This window comes from Colias eurytheme, chromosome 14 (assembly GCF_061535395.1).
Source record: "Colias eurytheme isolate Ceu_HAF_F1 chromosome 14, ilColEury1 Martin Lab GWU primary, whole genome shotgun sequence".
Taxonomy (NCBI): domain Eukaryota; kingdom Metazoa; phylum Arthropoda; class Insecta; order Lepidoptera; family Pieridae; genus Colias; species Colias eurytheme.
In genome coordinates this window covers 10,455,211-10,472,932 of record NC_142993.1, presented here as the reverse complement: position 1 = coordinate 10,472,932, position 17,722 = coordinate 10,455,211, and the positions used below count along the sequence as shown (strand labels likewise).

General features: G+C 31.6%; 1 protein-coding gene across 1 annotated transcript; it reads left to right on the top strand.

Annotated features, from left to right (window-relative positions):
• Positions 1 to 11,557: 11,557 nt before the first annotated feature.
• On the top strand, positions 11,558 to 17,276 carry Fnta (farnesyl transferase alpha). The gene is made up of 5 exons (XM_090109573.1): positions 11,558 to 11,823; positions 12,403 to 12,526; positions 14,175 to 14,265; positions 15,184 to 15,323; positions 15,936 to 17,276. The coding sequence occupies exons 1-5, from the start codon at positions 11,694 to 11,696 to the stop codon at positions 16,444 to 16,446; spliced, it is 996 nt and encodes a 331-aa protein (XP_089965699.1). The 5' UTR covers positions 11,558 to 11,693; the 3' UTR covers positions 16,447 to 17,276.
• The last annotated feature ends 446 nt before the right edge of the window (positions 17,277 to 17,722 follow it).

Genomic DNA, 17,722 nt, shown 5'->3' with positions numbered 1-17,722 from the left:
TGAATATAAATTAAATCATTATAATTTTATAAAATGTATGAAATTAATAATAAAGACATTTTATGCTCAGTAATGTTAATCCTTATTTAATTAAAAGGCTTCAGCGGGTCAACTATTCCTAGAAATTGTAATAGAGGTTGACCTCGTCCGGCTCTATAACAAGAATAGTAATCTATACTAATACTAATATTATAAAGCTGAAGATTTTGTTTGTTTGAACGCACTAATCTCAGGAACTACTGGTCCGATTTGAAACATAGTTAAAAATAAGCAAGCTTTTTAAGCTTTTATAGTTATTAGGTACTAATTACAACAAATAAGTGTGATTGTTATAATAAATAAAAATCAGCGCATTTGGATGAAATTTGCCACTTAGAGAGCTTTAAAACACTAGGTAGTTAATTTCACTGTTATGTGCGCGAAATCAAAACTATAGTGGAGTCATAAACGTTTACATTTTACAATAAGAATATTCATCTAATATTTGACCCTTATTTTATTGACAATAAGTTTTTCTTCAATGTAATAACGATTCGAGGCTTATAAATAAAACTTTTTCTCCTTTTTTTGTTTAAATTTGTTCATATTGTCTTCAGTTCAAATTTTTTAAACTGAAACTTAATTTATACAAGTTTTATCGGTGTCATTCTCAAGGTATACAATATACATGAAACATTACGTAAACTGGAACTCCAAGAAACACGATTAAGGTAAGGAATTACGAAGGAAGGAAACAGTGATTCAAAAGTAGGAAAGGCACTTATAAATTCTGATAGCGTTGCCTTTGACAAATGAATTTATAAAAGATCTTTTGTTCTATATTTTATTGCGTTTAATTCGTTGATTGTCAAACGAAATCTGATTGTTATAAACGGTTTAAATGTGAATTTATAAGAATTTAACTGTAATTTTAGCTTGAACTCCTTCTGATTGTTGTTGAGATAACTGAAAAGTTTGTACAAGACCTTATCTTTTTAATTTCCTATTATTGTATAAGGATTCGTTTTTTACCTCGCCTAGCGTACGATTGATTTTGACTCTTTGAGGACAAACGTAGAAACTCAACCATGCGTAAACAAAAAGAATATCTTCACATTGTAATAATGAATATTGAGCATAAGAATCATTTGGTCGTGTATATTTTATCGTTAATTAATAAACGAAATGTTTGTTTTCATTGTTAAATATATATTTTGTTCATACTATATTATATTCTCAATAGAAGTTATTAGGTACTTAAATGACATTTCAAATTTTTGGATGTTTATTTTGATCAATATATAAATGAAATGGATATAAATAATTAAGCTTTATTAAATTTGTCGCTAAGATAAAAGGTAACTAAATTATTGAATATTATGATACTTTCTCCCAGTTTGCGGCTAATATTAAAAGGATACGAAAATTATACAGAATATTTTCTTTTGTCCTTAAATCCCATCTAATCTAGATATCCCATAACGACGAGCTTCATTACTTAGTGTATGTGTATACATTCTCTTCGTCCATTTTCTTTTGCACGCCTCATAAGCGAAGCGTTGAGGTGGGTACTACTGTCACTTCGCGCAAAACATCTGATTTTTCAAACTAAATGTCTTTATGTATCATACATTGCACTTGTAAGATAATACATACACACACATATTAAGAAAAAACACTATTTTTAACGTTCATGATATTTTTGATGTCATTTTTGTTATTTAAACTAGTTAAAAAACAGTTTAAAAAAGTTCTGTCTTGGACGTCCGTGTGTCTGTATGTGCGGATCCTTTTTCTTGTTAACACGATAGCGACCGAAATACTTTACTAATCGAGTCTTTTTTTTCTCTTACGCTTGAGTATGCTCAGGAATAGAACCCTTTCATTTTTCAGGGTCTGATTCGATGTGGTTTAATTGTTATTAAATAAACAAAAATAATAATTAATAAATATTTATTAAAAAAAAATTATGAGGCGTGCACTTTTGGATTTTCCAAATTATTATTAAAACTATGACAGTTATTATACTATATTATATACTAGCGACCCGCCCTGGCTTCGCACGGGTGCAATGCTGATACTAAATACACTACAGAAAAACTGTGAACGTTGTATAAAAAACATAGCGGCCCGCTCCGGGTTCGCACGGGTATAAAATAGATAGCCGGGCGGCCGGCCGGTACCGCCGCAAACGCTACGTCCCGCAATTTTTAAATCTGTAATATCTTCGAAAATATTCACTTAAATCATACGGTGTAAAGGGCCATATAGATCTATATTAAATGAACAATGTATAGGTATTTAATTGGTTAAGGATTAATGCTGTATTGGTTAAAATTGCATCGAAAATTAGCCATTATTTGTCGTAAAAAGTAAATGACAAAAAAAAGTTATTGTGGGTTATCCATAAGAGATAGACATATACTATCGCGGACTTTTCCGTGGACCTTTTCAATGTGTATAATACGTCTTAGTACATTATTTTGATAAAACTCGTAGGGTTCAGCCTGCGTTTGCAATGTAAGCGGAAAAAATGTAAGTTTTTACGACATCACATTAGAAACCTCAAAAATAACAGTACTTCTCCACCATTTAATGGATGTTATTATACATATAAACCTTCCTCTTGAATCACTCTATCTATTAAAAAAAACCGCATCAAAATCCGTTGCGTAATTTCAAAGATTTAAGCGTACAAAGGGACATAGGGAAATAGGGACATAGGGACATAGGGACAGGGAAAGCGACTTTGTTTTATACTATGTAGTGATGTAGTGATTATGAAAAGCTCTTGCCTCTTTAGAAAATGAACTTGAATTTTCTTGTGTTAGATTTTTCGTATTTTATTTTACATTTAGGAATTTACTTATTATTATTGTTTACTTACATAAAACAAAGAAATGACGCTTGTTGTAGCCTGTAGAGTGTTTGAAACGTCGGGTTAATTAATACTTTAATGAATAAATCGCTTTTAAAACCGGTCAACAAGTCTTTTATTTCCGAATATATACTTATTTTAGGATCTATTTTCCTATAACTTTACTTTTTAAGCTACATACAAATCACAATATTTATTTTACAATACTGAATATTTCTGTTTCCATTTACGTAACCTAAGCCCAAGGTCCATAGCCGTTATGTAAATATAATGTTACAGCCTAGTACACAAACTTTGTGTGAATGCGATTGCCATGAAGGGACCTAACTAACACGTTCGTAAATGCCCTTTTGTTGTTTATTACAGTACTGTATACGTTACAATAATATTTATTTTGTAAGGTAGGATAATTTTTTATCTATGTATTTTAATATTTTTTTATATATGTGTTTTGTCATGCAAATTTAAAAAGCATCTAGTATTTGATGTTAGTTTTCGTTTCTTTTAGTTAAAAAAGCTAATAAATTGTGCATTTGTCAGTTCTCTTTATTATGTATTTTCCCAAATTATAGATAAACTTATCATTTAAATATTTGTATTAAAGTTAGTTTAAAGGAAAACACGAAAAATTTACCTCTACCGCTAATAACAACTAGTAATCATCACTAAAGAAAAAGCAAACCGTAACATTGAAAAGGATCTAGTTCAGCTTATACCCAGCATCATCCTGACTCTTGTTTACAACTTTTCTCTATCACAACACAGAACTATTCGTGTCATACACAATGTTTGTAAGAGCGCTCTACCAAAATGCTGCGAGAAACCAGGACAATCATTGAATAGCTCTACAATTTTGCTCCACATCAATAAAATTTAACGTGAAATAATATTTAACCGCTTTGGATTATTCGGGGATTGCTCTATCATAATATAACGGGAACAGATTAAATGTAGAGTACGCGTAGAGGCTCTACAATTCTCTATCACAATGGCAAAAGGCTTCACGCCGATTAATATCAACTGTGCGATTTTTACTACAATGACAAGAGTTCATTTTACGACTCTACTGTATAATATTATGCTCTATAAATACTGTGACAACTAAATTGGACCATAGCTTTTTAATCTACATTGTTGAGAGAATAGTTATTTGTGGAGTCTATTAATTCACTTTACAATCGTAACATAAAATATTATAAGCTCGTATAATATTTTATGTTACGATTGTAAAGTGAATTAATAGTGATGTTTCAGGTTCTTATAATATGTCATATAGGTATCCTGTTGTTGATACTATAAAATAATTTACTACACTAGCCAAGTGCGGGTCGACGTAAAAATTTTCCGAACTTTATTAGACAACATTTTTTTTTCCTCGCGATGTTTTTTTGACACACAGATTGAGAAACTAGAACCTTCGATTTATTGAAGTCTGACGCCTCAATTATTATGCTAGCTCTGCTACAATTAAATACCATGCTATGCCATGGTTTTATTACTATGTGAAGTTATAGTGATAGAACACAGTGTGACGAATAGTTATATTCGCATTGTCATATTTTCATTTTTTACACAAATACATGCGAATTGTTTCATATGACGAAATTTCTCACAAATAATGTTTAAATACAAACGATCAACAGAAACAACAAATACACTTTAAATGAGGATAAATGAACATCTAACAGCATAGTTAGAAATAGTCCTAGCATAGATAGAAGTAACGACCTCACGCGTGTAAATATCGATTAAAGTGTAACATGTAGATTAGTATCTGTCTGACACACACACAAACTTGTCAGTATACGAAAGTATAATGAAAAAGGTGTAAGAAATAAATACCTCCGTAGTTTGGAATATGTAAATGTAATAATTTTCTGAAAATGTTACTTTTGAATTTACTACAGTTCTCATTAAATATTTTTGAAATACCTATAGCATGGATTTATAATGAACTAGCTTTCCGCCCGCGGCTTCGCCCACGTTTTCAAAGAAATCCCGTTCCCGTGGGATTTCCGGGATAAAACCTATCCTATGTCCTTTCTCGGGTATCAAAATATCTCTATACCAAATTTCATGCAAATTGGTTCAGTAGTTAAGGCGTGATTGAGTAACAGACAGACAGACAGAGTTACTTTCGCATTTATAATATTAGTATGGATTAAGGTAGCATACTTTTTCATTTCAAAGTAAATTAGATATCAGCTTTTGAATAAATAGCCTCATTTAGCTTTATAATGCAATCGAAGAAAACTCAGTTTAGTTTATAGCTCTATTGATGCAAGGTTTTCCAACTTAACCCTCCAAGAATGACCGGACGACATTCATCTCAAATCAAATCAGATTTAATAAACTGAAAATTCCATTAGAAATTCTCTTTAGATATACAAACCAGTAAATTTCAGTTATGACTGAAGAAAAATATACAAAAGCCTCCAATTTCCTCTTTTTTCATTCGTTTCAAACGCACAATCTCAATAAATAATAAAAGAGGGAAAATATTCACACAGGAAGCCGCCAGATAAACGCAAAATACACTAGTAATAAATTCCGCAACAAAAATTTATAGGAATTTATAAAAACCGCCTAAAAAGCTTTGAGAAATAATCACTAAAAAGTTAATCTGTAAAAAGTTTTATTCAGTTTCTTTCTCGTCACTTGAGGAAGCTTTATTTTCAAACCAAAACTCAACACAAACTTCCTTTATGCCCCGAAATTTAATTAAGATCGGATCAGACTTACTATGTCCTAGGTATTCAAGATGTTTGTATTAAGGCATTCTCCGGTACCCTTATCTACCTAACCTAGATATAGTACAAAACTAATAAATCTACATGGGTCCCAAAAGTAAGCGACATTTTCAAAGGTGAAGTTATTTCATATGAAATTTTATATTTCAAATGAAACGCTCTACTTATCATTGTAAATTATATTAAAGTTTTTTTGTTCCTTATTGAAAAACGTCCGCGTCGAAACAATTCGTCGAAACGTTAATTAATACCTACCTCATGAATTTATTTATAATCTTCAATTATTCAATAAAAAAACGAACCGAATACGAATAGAGGAATATGAACCTACATAACCAGGGAATTGCCTAATTTAGATATGTAAAATTTCATTGGAAAAACAAACAATTTGTGATACCTACATTACAGAATACACCTACATAAAAAATGTATCAATTACCCAAAATAAATATAGGTACCCATCGAGAATATTCATGAAATATGTATTATATTATTTTAACTCATTCTATACACAATGCGAGTAATAATTAATAAATTGTTTTCAACGGCCATATTGTACTACAGTACAAGTACAATAGTACCTAGTGTCTAAGTTCTAAATAGTTAAATACCTGCTTCCTGAATGCAAGCCGATCTAGGTAGTTGAGTACACAAAAGCAGATTTCACTTACAATACCTATACCTATTCTAGAGTTCATATAATAGCCTCTAGTCGGCTCAGAGAATTAAGCTGAAGCTTTTCTTCGATGTAATAAGAAATAAATAAGTATCTCGAGCAAAAAGATACGGTAACATCATTTAGATACAATAATTAACGACATTTTTTGCCGACAAAGCCTTTTGCTCGTAAAACATTAAATCTTACCTTTAGGCAAGTATATTATATAGTATGTAGTAAGGTAGGTAGGTATAATTAAGGTAAGTTTAATTAGGTTAGGCCTGCCATCCCCTTTTTACAATTACTGCTTGTTACTAATTAAAAAAATATTACGTTATCATACCACACAAGAATAAAGAGATAAGTTAGATCAAACAGATATTAAAAAAATTTACAATAGCAACACAAACACTTCTAAAATCTAGAATACGGAATGACATTAACGAAGTGACATTTCTTTAAAACTATAATACCTATAGGCCATAACACAAAATATACTCTCCAAACTCTACTTTTTCTACCGAAAAGTGTCTCTATCATCAACCTGGCTCTACCAAGAGTCTAGTAATGTAGATAAATCAGTTAAATAAAACACAATAGGTAACTCAGGTCTAATCTAAGACCTAAATAATCCAGTTTTAAGACGCTAAAATATTGAATAAACATATCGCATTGCAGTCACTTACGTAAGTTTTCAAAACGCGCGATCACGCAAACAAACACTGCAGAATATCCCTTCAAATAATTGTAACTATAACATACACTTAATAGCTGAACGGAAAATTCAGATAGCTATATTGTGAACACGAATTACGATATTGCACTAGTTTGGAAAAGATCGCAGTGCAAATTGCCTGCGAGCGACGCGACCTCCCTCTACGACGGTTCGTGGTGAACTAAATTATGTGAAACTGAGGGGTTTCCAGACTAGGGGTGAATAGGGTGTACAAACTGAATGGAATGGCCGACGTGAGGGTGGCCGTGCATATGATTTTATAGGAATTGTTTTTATCTATCTCGTTTTTGAGAACGATAGACGATAGATTTTGGACCTGTGTCCAGTCGTAAAAGTACTGATGCAATTGTCAATACTAATAAAGCAGAATCAAAAGTTCTACAAAACATTTAACGTATAGTTTATCATTTAAAATAGTACATAATCTATACTAAGTATTATTATCAACAGATGACATTTGGACTCTACCAGTGTGTAGAGTTTACAATTGCTAACCCGGGTTGTACTTATAGGCTATACTAGCTTTCCGCCCGCGGCTTCGCCCGTTTTGTCTAAAACATAATAAATTATGTACTAAAACCTTCCTCTTGAATCACTCTATCTATTTAAAAAAACCGCATCAAAATCCGTTGCGTAGTTTTATACTATGTAGTGATACGTATAGCGACTTTGTTTTATACTATGTAGTGATAAGCCTATAATATCCTTATTATTTAAACAATGTTTCTTCATTGAGTAACATATTGTGTGTAACACATGTTACAAGCTATTTTGACCGAATTTGCGAAAATATCGAACTATAAAATTCTATGTAATGATAAACTCTATGTAAATCGTGATTGTGTCTCTAAAACCCCACACGCTTGGTCACAGCTGTAAATTTAGTTTTCACTACCGTTGTTTCCGTAATGAACGACTTAGCAATATTAAGTTTAAACAAAGTTAGCACATAAGTGTCCACTGAATACGGGCTTCCGTTTTATGTAGAAAGTTACGTCTGGAAAAAAGAAAAATGCTTCGTTTTCAGGTTAGGTTAGTGAGATTGCTAATTAACTTTTAATGTTATACAGCGTGTCTGAAAGTTTTGTTCTAAATTTAATAGATGACCTCAGAGAGAAGGTAACTATAGATACTAGATTACCTATTGTCCTACAGTGACAAGATATAAAATACTTGTATGTAATATTATAATAAATAGTACGAGAGTAATTATACGAAGCAAGAAATTGTTATAGGTATTAAAAATTAAAATATAGGTAAGTGTATTGTCTTACAGTTACTAGATAATATAGGTACAATATATTAATAATTTTCCATAGGTAGGTACATATTTAAACGCTTTTTTCTATTTTAGTAGGTATTGAAACAAGTATTTACGGACATCAATAATGGTATAAGCTCATGGAAGAATTGTATTCAAACCCCCTAATGGGAATAATGGGATAGGGATCAAGGTGGGATTTTAGGATATAGATCGATTTAGATATTCTTCAAATACGGGCTCTTAGTGTCAGGTACCTATTAATAAGTATATTTATATAAACGAAATGACAGATACGAAAAACGACGATCAATTATTAGTAACTTAAATAATTACCACTACATACAACATTGTTACATGAAATAAATAAATAAAATAAAAATAAATTATTTCATGCAGATTAATTTAACTGTTTTGTTGCACGACTCATCATGCGAAGAATTAGATAAAGCTCTACGATCGAAAAGTTTTATACTTACCTATACAAAAAAGAAAATTCCCGTCAACAAAGTGTTACTCACTTTATTGATTAATTTATTCATACCTAATATCTAGATTCTATTTGTCCATGATAATATCCTCTTTTATTATCTCTAAATCTGCCTACTATGCGGAGATATAGGTATTGAAAATTTTTGAAAAACGTAGGTAACGTAAAACTTAAATTATTTTCTTTTTTTCGCAACATACAGTCCGTGCACTTTTGGATTTTTTTTTTCTATTAAGTAACAACATTAGAAGTTAAGTACAATAATTATTATTATCTTTATTAAAGTAACTTGTAAACAATTTTAACGTTCTTTATGAAGAAAAATATATATAATAAGTAGGTACTTAAGTAGGAACTAAAAGTAAAACTATTGAATTAATTATTACGCCGAAAAATTGTTTGTAAAGTTCTCAAGTCTATGAGCAAATGTAACCACTTGTTACAATCTAAGTGTTTACGGACGTATATTTACACACATAAGTAATTTCCTAAAATAAGCCCTCTAACTAAACAGATCTTCATTTTTCCATAAAAAACATTACGTCACTCGTTACGTGCGTACTCAATCACGAACAAAACAAATTCATGCAATACTAATGAGTGGAGAGGGAGCGTCCCTCTGAATGCTGGCACCCTCAATTCGTTGAACGCAGACAGGAGCTAAAGAATTTCATCAAAAACATGGAAAACTCGAAACTATACTCTCAAAAATCACTCTTACCGACTATCTAAATATAATGTACTTCCCTTTGTTGATTAGTTAGCTGATGTTATCAAGGAAATTTTAAATAATTGCGTGTGAAGATTTTTTATTAACACGTAAAAAAAGACGATTGTCGAAGAAGTGTGATGCAAGTTAAAATCATGTATAATTAACATTTTACATTAATACCCACACATTTATTTCGTATACATATTTATACGGTTAACAATGATTATTTTATATTAGTTATAAAATTAAGGCAATAAATACATAAAATAATAATAATTATTATAATTGAACCACAGACTAATAATAATATACTACGTATTGAACCACAGTATTGAACGTACAATTCTACGATCATTTCCGTATTTACTTTTGCGCCATCTATCGATGACTCTACACAACGTTATAATTTGAAAATTTGTTGTTTCATCACAAGGCTCACTGCAGATTGTAGTACTACTTGTAAAAAATAGGTGGCGTAATAATCAAAATTCTTTCGCTAAGTTTATCTTTATTTTTTTCTGCAAATAATTGGTTTTTATGATAAAAGGAAAATTTTATAGTATAATTGACATAGTGGTTTCTGAAGTAGACGAAATTAGACTTATCTTAGAGACAATATTATGTTTAAATCTGTATGCAAATTACAAGTTTAATATTTTACCATGGACTAATAGAATATATTAGATTCTATTAGTCCATGATTTTACTTAGGAATTGATTAAATAAATTAAATAAGAACTAAGTAACACCACCAAAAATTGTGGCAAAAATGATGCTAACAAGAGTATCATATTCAGGTGAGATTTTAATATAAATGCCGTTAATAATTCACGTCATTTTTATGTGGTTTATTTAAACAGATGAATAAAAGTATGTACCTATATAAAATAAACGCAATAATGATTTCTGAAATACATATTATGATAAATTAAGTAAGGTAAGCTAATTAATAGCTTAATATAGGTCTACCAGAATCTGATGGCATATTTATATTTACGAAATAAAAGATTTTCATATGGCAATTTTATTTGACAACTATCAAATTGGTTGTCAAATTATTTGTCTTCTTTGCAATTGATGAATAATTTTTAGGATTTTGTCTAAAAAATCTTCGAAAATGTCGAAAAAGCCGCTGCGATCACAAGCAAGAGGTGTTGTTTATAATGTGTATAGAAAAACATTCGATGCAGAAGCGTCAAACACATCATAATTTTCAATTTTGAATATTTTATTGGTAAATTGGACTTACCCGTTTTGATACTTAAAATAAAAAATATTATAAGTAGGTAATTATAATATTGTTTGTTGATTACAATATAATTTTATGAAAACTTATTACAGGAGTTTCCAATACGGCTATTCGTCAAGTCCAAGCTGTCCAAGTCAATTTTATAATGTGTGTGTCTTTAATACTTACGAAAATAAACATAGTTTTATTTTATCTTTATTTTATTTTATAAAAAATTTTTAGCAATCTAGTTTTGATCTGCATTATCATTACATCCATATTTTTACATGGCATAATGATAATGAATATACAAATATAGGTAAGTATGTGTAAATAATACATAATATGTATTACATAGATAAAAGTAATATGTATATTATACATGTAAGTATGTACCTACATAATATTAAGTGAATATCTCATTATTAAGTACAGTATTGTTCACTTATGTAATGTGCCTAATGATGTTGAGGACAAAATAAAAAATAAGCAGTATCAAGATCGTTCAGTCCATTTTCCCTAGGGTTGCACACTCAAAATTTTGATTTCCCAATTTGCCATCAGATTCTGGTTTACCTAGTTTAGTAATATCATTATCTATCAGTAATATCATCTTGAGTGTATTAGTCTATGGTAATATAGAAACCGTAAGTTTAAAGGATAGGTAGTTATCTAAGCTGCATGCTGTTTACAGTGAATGATTGGCCTAACAATCAATGTCAATACGTCAGTCGGTCAGTGTCAAAAGTTTAGTACCTAACCTATTTATTCCTATTTCCGTCTCCAAGTTTTAATTCCTTAAAAATATTTAAAATCCTTTAATTGCTAGTAAATCTCTAAAGCCTATTAAAAGTATTTATATATATATTAACATTCGCGTTATAATAAAACTAATCATCTCACGTAGTGATATACATAATACCGTGTATAAGTTTATTTGTTTTAAACTATTTGCGTCCAGATAAATGATTGTGTGAATTCACGGTTTCTTAGAGATCACAATGTCTGACGGTGAAGACAGTGATGCTGGCTGGGTGTTCTACAAGGATAGGCCAGACTGGAGCGATGTCAAGCCAGTGCCTGAAGATGATGGTCCAACTCCTGTAGTTGTTATTGCACATTCGGAGAAGTGTAAGTTATGATTAATTATGTCAATAGGGAATTAGAATAAGTCGTTTTTGTAATAGAGATGTTATTTAATTTATTGGAACCATTATTGGAACATGGTTTTTAAATGATAGGAAGCTGAATGTAAATTGTCTAAAATTACTTTATTTTACATTCAGTTTTATTTATGTATAACAGTATAATCTATATAATTTATGTATAATATAGATAAGTTTCTAAGGATTTGTGTTCCAATATGTAGTACATTTTTATTTTTTAATATAACTTCAAAGTTTAAACATTTTATTAATCATGAATAATTATCAAAAGGAAGTTTTAAAGAACAAGGACAATTACTAATATGTTAGTTATTTTATTTTAAATGTAAATATCCAAGGCCATTAATCTTAATATACATAAATCTCGTGTCACAATGTTTGTCCTCAATGGACTCCTAAACCACTTAACCGATTATAATAAAATTTACAACACACACCATGTGCAGTTCGATCCAACTTGAGAGATAGGATAGTTTAAACATGTAGGTACCACGGGCGAAGCCGGGGTGGGCCACTAGTTAATTAATATAATATTTGTTCACAGTTGAAGATGTGTATGATTACTTCCGAGCAGTTCTACAAACAGATGAGAAGTCACAAAGGGCTTTGGAACTAACAAAAGATGCCGTGGAATTGAATCCTGCTAACTATACAGTGTGGCAATATAGGTAAGAGTATTATGAAAGTAGATAGAAAGAGTAGATCTATGTAACTTCTGCTCTCAAAAGTAATTTCTTATGTTTGCAACATTTTTAAGCTATTGCATAGCTTCTATCGTGGGCCTTGAGCGCGGGGACCGAATCGAGAAATTCCGTAACAAAAAACCTCACGCTCCCCACTCCGACGGGCACGGAGGTGTGGCTTGAAGGCATAGCATGCAATAGCTTTACCGCGGCAGTCCCCGAGTGCCACACGTCTTTTTTTGTTGTTGATTCTCTCTTATTGATTGTTTGGTGATGTTTATAGCCTTATTGAAGTTATCCGATAACCAATAATTTTATTTTTCACACCAGTAGGTATTAAGTTAGTGCAATCAATCTATTAAACTCTTCAGTTTTATAATCTTAATATATATAAATCTCGTGTCACAATGTCTGTCCTCAATGGACTCCTAAACCACTTAACCGATTATAATAAAATTCGCACACTATGTGCAGTTTGATCCAACTTGAGAGATAGGATAGTTGAAACATGTAGGTACCACGGGCGAAGCCGGGGCGGACCACTAGTATTAGTATATGTATGAATAGTGAATATGTATGTCTGTGGTGAATACATTTTTATTCACTCAAATTAAATATTGAAAGAATAGCCATGTTTATTAAGACATGTACTTCTTATCTTTATTAGCCATATTACTGAAAGAAGTAGAATTAATCGGAATTAAATTTAAACACTAGTAGTTACTACCTCAATGTTATCTAAACTATGATTATTAATGGGACAAAATGTTTGTTTTGTATTTTAATAAAACTATAAAGTTACTGATTGTTTAAGTGTTTTTTTATTTAATAAAAGCAATAATACTTTCTGTTTCAAGCAACACTAAATAACTGCAAGTTTATATTATAACATTTTAATTGCCATAATTATTATATTATAGGGACATATTATAAAATTATAAATGAACTAGCTTTCCGCCCGCGGCTTCGCCCGCATTTTCAAAGATAAACCCGCATAGTTCCCGTTCCCGTGGGATTTCCGGGATAAAACCTATCCTATGTGTTAATCCAAGTTACCCTCTATATGTGTGCTAAATTTCATTGTAATCGGTTCAGTAGTTTTTACGTGAAAGAGTAACAAACATCCATACATCCATACATCCATACATCCATACATCCATACCTCCATACATCCATACAAACTTTCACATTTATTATATTAATAGGATATTGCTATTACCACAGGCAAAGGTGTCTTTCATTGTTTCAACCCTGAAGGGGTTGAGTTTTTATTTAAAATATATTAGCACATATTATTTTTAACCATTTTGTTTTTACTTATACTATTTTCAAAGTTAAAATAATAATAGAGCTATGGTAAACATGCAGAATAATAAAAAAAAAAAATGTTGTGTGGTTTTATGAAACCACGGTAAAAGTGAAACTGTTCGAACGGTTCCGAACACTGCTTTGTGTAGCGCATGTCGCGTGTCGGTCGGCTGCCGAGTAGGTATACCTACTACACACCTACTACAGCCGCGATGCACGCGACATGCGCTACACAGACCAAAAAGTTTGAGACGATGTAATAAAAGTTTCACTTTAATAAATAAAATAACAGGATATCATATTGTAAGGTTTTTAAATTTTTCAGGAGAGATCTCTTAAAAGCGCTGGGAACAGATCTTAGATCAGAATTGGACTATGTTGAATATGTGATCAAACATTCGCCCAAGAATTATCAAGTAAGTTGATTATTTATTTATTTTGTTGGAATACTAATGAAGTTTAACCCATGTTTAAAAATAATTACAAAAGATGCTATTTCTTTATTAAATTTAATAACATCTTTTCATTGTATCAAATACTATATTTCAACTAAAAAAATATAACCTCGCTCAACTGCTAAGTATTTCTCAATATTTAAGGTCATAATATAGTTTTTATACATTTTTATATCATTATTTATTTCACTTATTAATTGTGTTTTCATACAAAAAACTAACAAAAGATAATTGAAATCTAAACCAGCACAAGGCGGCTTATCATTTAAGAGCAATCTCTCCCAGGCAACCAAAAAAAAGAGACGGGTTGCACTCCGGGAGTGCCGGCAGAAGTGAAAACTTGATTATTAACGTTGAGCATGTTTGATATCCATCCGTCTTACGCTTTTTTGATCAGGTCACGTGTCCTGACTTGACCGCCTCTTTGGTATAGTGGTTGACGCATGAGCGTAGAACCGAGGGGTCCTGGGTTCGATTCCCGGTGGAGACGAAGAAAAAAAAAATGTCTCGGTCTGGCAGGACACAGAAGGCTGATCACCTACTTGTCCCTAAAAGAGAATCGATCAGTGAAACAGATGTATGAATAATGCATCTGCCCCTTACCCCACTAGGGGACACGGGACTTCACTTTTTCCACGTGTCCTGACGCGAGTTTAAGACAGTGCGCGCAAGAGCAACTTTGTCTCCGCAACTATTTTGTCTCTCCACCCATGGGCTAGTATGAAAGTGCGCGCACGTAGCGACGCAACTCCCCATACAATTGATGGGAGAGACAAAATACTTGCGGAGACAAAGTTGCTCGTGCGCGCTAGCTCTAAGATTTTATACCCAATTCCGCTAAAGAAGTTTTCACTTCAAAAATATTTTTTTATTTTTCAGGTATGGCATCACAGGCGAGTGCTAGTGGAATGGTTACAAGATCCATCGATGGAATTGGATTTAACCGGCGATGCGCTTGCGCAGGACCCCAAGAATTATCACGCGTGGCAACACAGGCAATGGGCTATGAAGACTTTCGGGTAATCTTAATATACAAATCTCGTGTCACAATGTTTGTCCTCAATGGACTCCTAAACCACTTAACCGATTATAATAAAATTCGCACACCATGTGCAGTCGATCCAACTTGAGAGATAGGATAGTTTAAACATGTAGGTACCACGGGCGAAGCCGGGGCGGACAGCTAGTATTAATATAATAAATTTTAAACGCGATTACATTACAATCTGACGTTTTGCATACTTTTCAAGCAAGCATGATCACAGGAGATTGAGTATTACACTTGACAGTAGCAAACAGTGATGGTTTGTTAAAATAGTTAGTCAGATAGTCATAAATTCTATAAATAAAATGTTATCAAAATAACTGTGCGGTCAGATTTAATCGAGAGACTGAGATATTTATAAATGAATGAGATATTTAAAATTGATTTGAAGTTTATTCCATACTCTTGACATTTCTTGAAACCTGACTTAATTTTATAATGGTTTATTAACCCATTGAGCCCCGAGCGGCCCGATCGGTCCATGACACAATAGATTTTCTATTGTGTCTGTGATTCCGGGGCCTGAGTTATTTTAACTATGTTTTTTTATGTACTTAAATTTAATCTTAATAAATCTACATTCCAGATTGTTCGACACAGAAATGGCGTTCGTAGACAAGTTAATAACAGACGATGTCCGTAATAACTCAGCGTGGAATCAACGTTACTTTGTCCTTAATAACTATCAAGGCTGGTCCGATCTAAACGTTCAAAGAGAAATTTGCTATACATTGGAAAAAATTAAATTCGTCAAAAACAACGAAAGCGCCTGGAATTATCTTAGAGGAGTACTATTACATGATAAAAGAGGTATAAATGGAAACGCGGTTGTGACGTCATTCTGTGAGGAGTTATACAAGAATAGATGCAGGTCGCCATATTTATTGGCATTTATTATAGATGCAAGTGAAGAAGCGATTAAAAAACAAGAAACTAATTGTTTTCATAATGCAGAAAGGGCTATAGAAATGTGTGACGCGTTGGCGAATAAATATGATAAAATACGGTCGAAGTATTGGAATTATTTGAGTGATAAGTTCCATAAGTATAAGGAACAGAAAGTGGAGGCTAACGGTGCGAATAATGTGGAGCATTAAATTATCAAGCTATCTCTTTCTATCATGAAGAAATTGTGTTTGCTAGAGTGAACTATATTGCCTGTTCTTTTTTGACGTGACAACGTCTTATAATTCGATAGAGCCAGCTGCACGCACGAAGAAACATGACTCATGCGGCGTTACCTCGCTCTGAGGCGTTCCATGTAAGGCTTGAAGTGCAAGCGAGAGCGCGGAACGAGCGACAAAGAAGCACAATCGGACGTTGTCACGTTCAACTATCGTCAGTAAACCGACTTTACAGACAACCAATTTTTCAAAGTGATTTGGTATCCTTTTCACTCTAATGGATATGTCTGCGTGATGGAAAGAGATAACGGTATTCAATATGCGAATTTTGTGGCTTACCTTTTAAATATAGATAGAGAAAATTATAGAAATGTTTTGGTGTGTGTACTTTGCTACAAGTTCGTTTCGATTGGATTTTTTTAACCATACATTTTTATTATGATGTAAAACATAGAAATAAAAAAGACAGTATTTCGGACTCTACCTAAGGAACAATACCTAAATTTTCTTTAAACTTATCTGTGGAAATCTAGTCAAAAGGCTACTGGAAAAATTAACTTTTCAAATTATAGCATCAATCTATACATTAAATTATGCCTATCTGTTTAATATTTATAATTGTGACTATTATAAACACACTAAATTTTTTCTATAGTTTTCTCTATTTATAATAAACAGTATCGGATTGTTGTCCAATTGCGTACAAATATAGTTATTATCCTGTCTTTGCACCTTGCATCATTTTTATACATTTACATGTAAAAATCCAACACTGACCATGGAAATAAATCTTTTTAATTATATTTGGGATCTTTGATTTTATAAAAATAGCTTTTTGTAGAAGTATTATATTCAATTATAGGATATATACCATTCCAAATTATCTTGGTAAAAATGTTTAGTAATTTAAAGATTGCAGTTTTATTTATATTTAATAAAATGCTTATAATGTTAAGAAGTCAGATATATTATGTTGTATTTTAAATAGAAAATTACATACTAGATTATACTAGGTTCATACATCAATCCAAAAGAGTATTCGAGTAGTGTTCAAATTTAATTATTAATAGTTTATTTTAATCTGTATCCTCAATATTATCTGCCCTGTTAACTTCTTTTCTTTTACTTGACATTCCAAGGTTCATATGCACATCATCTTGTACAGCTTTAGCAACGACTTCGCAGTTACAATCATTTCTATCCTTTAAAATGCCCAATAAACTAGAATTTGATGGTTTTGACTCTGTTA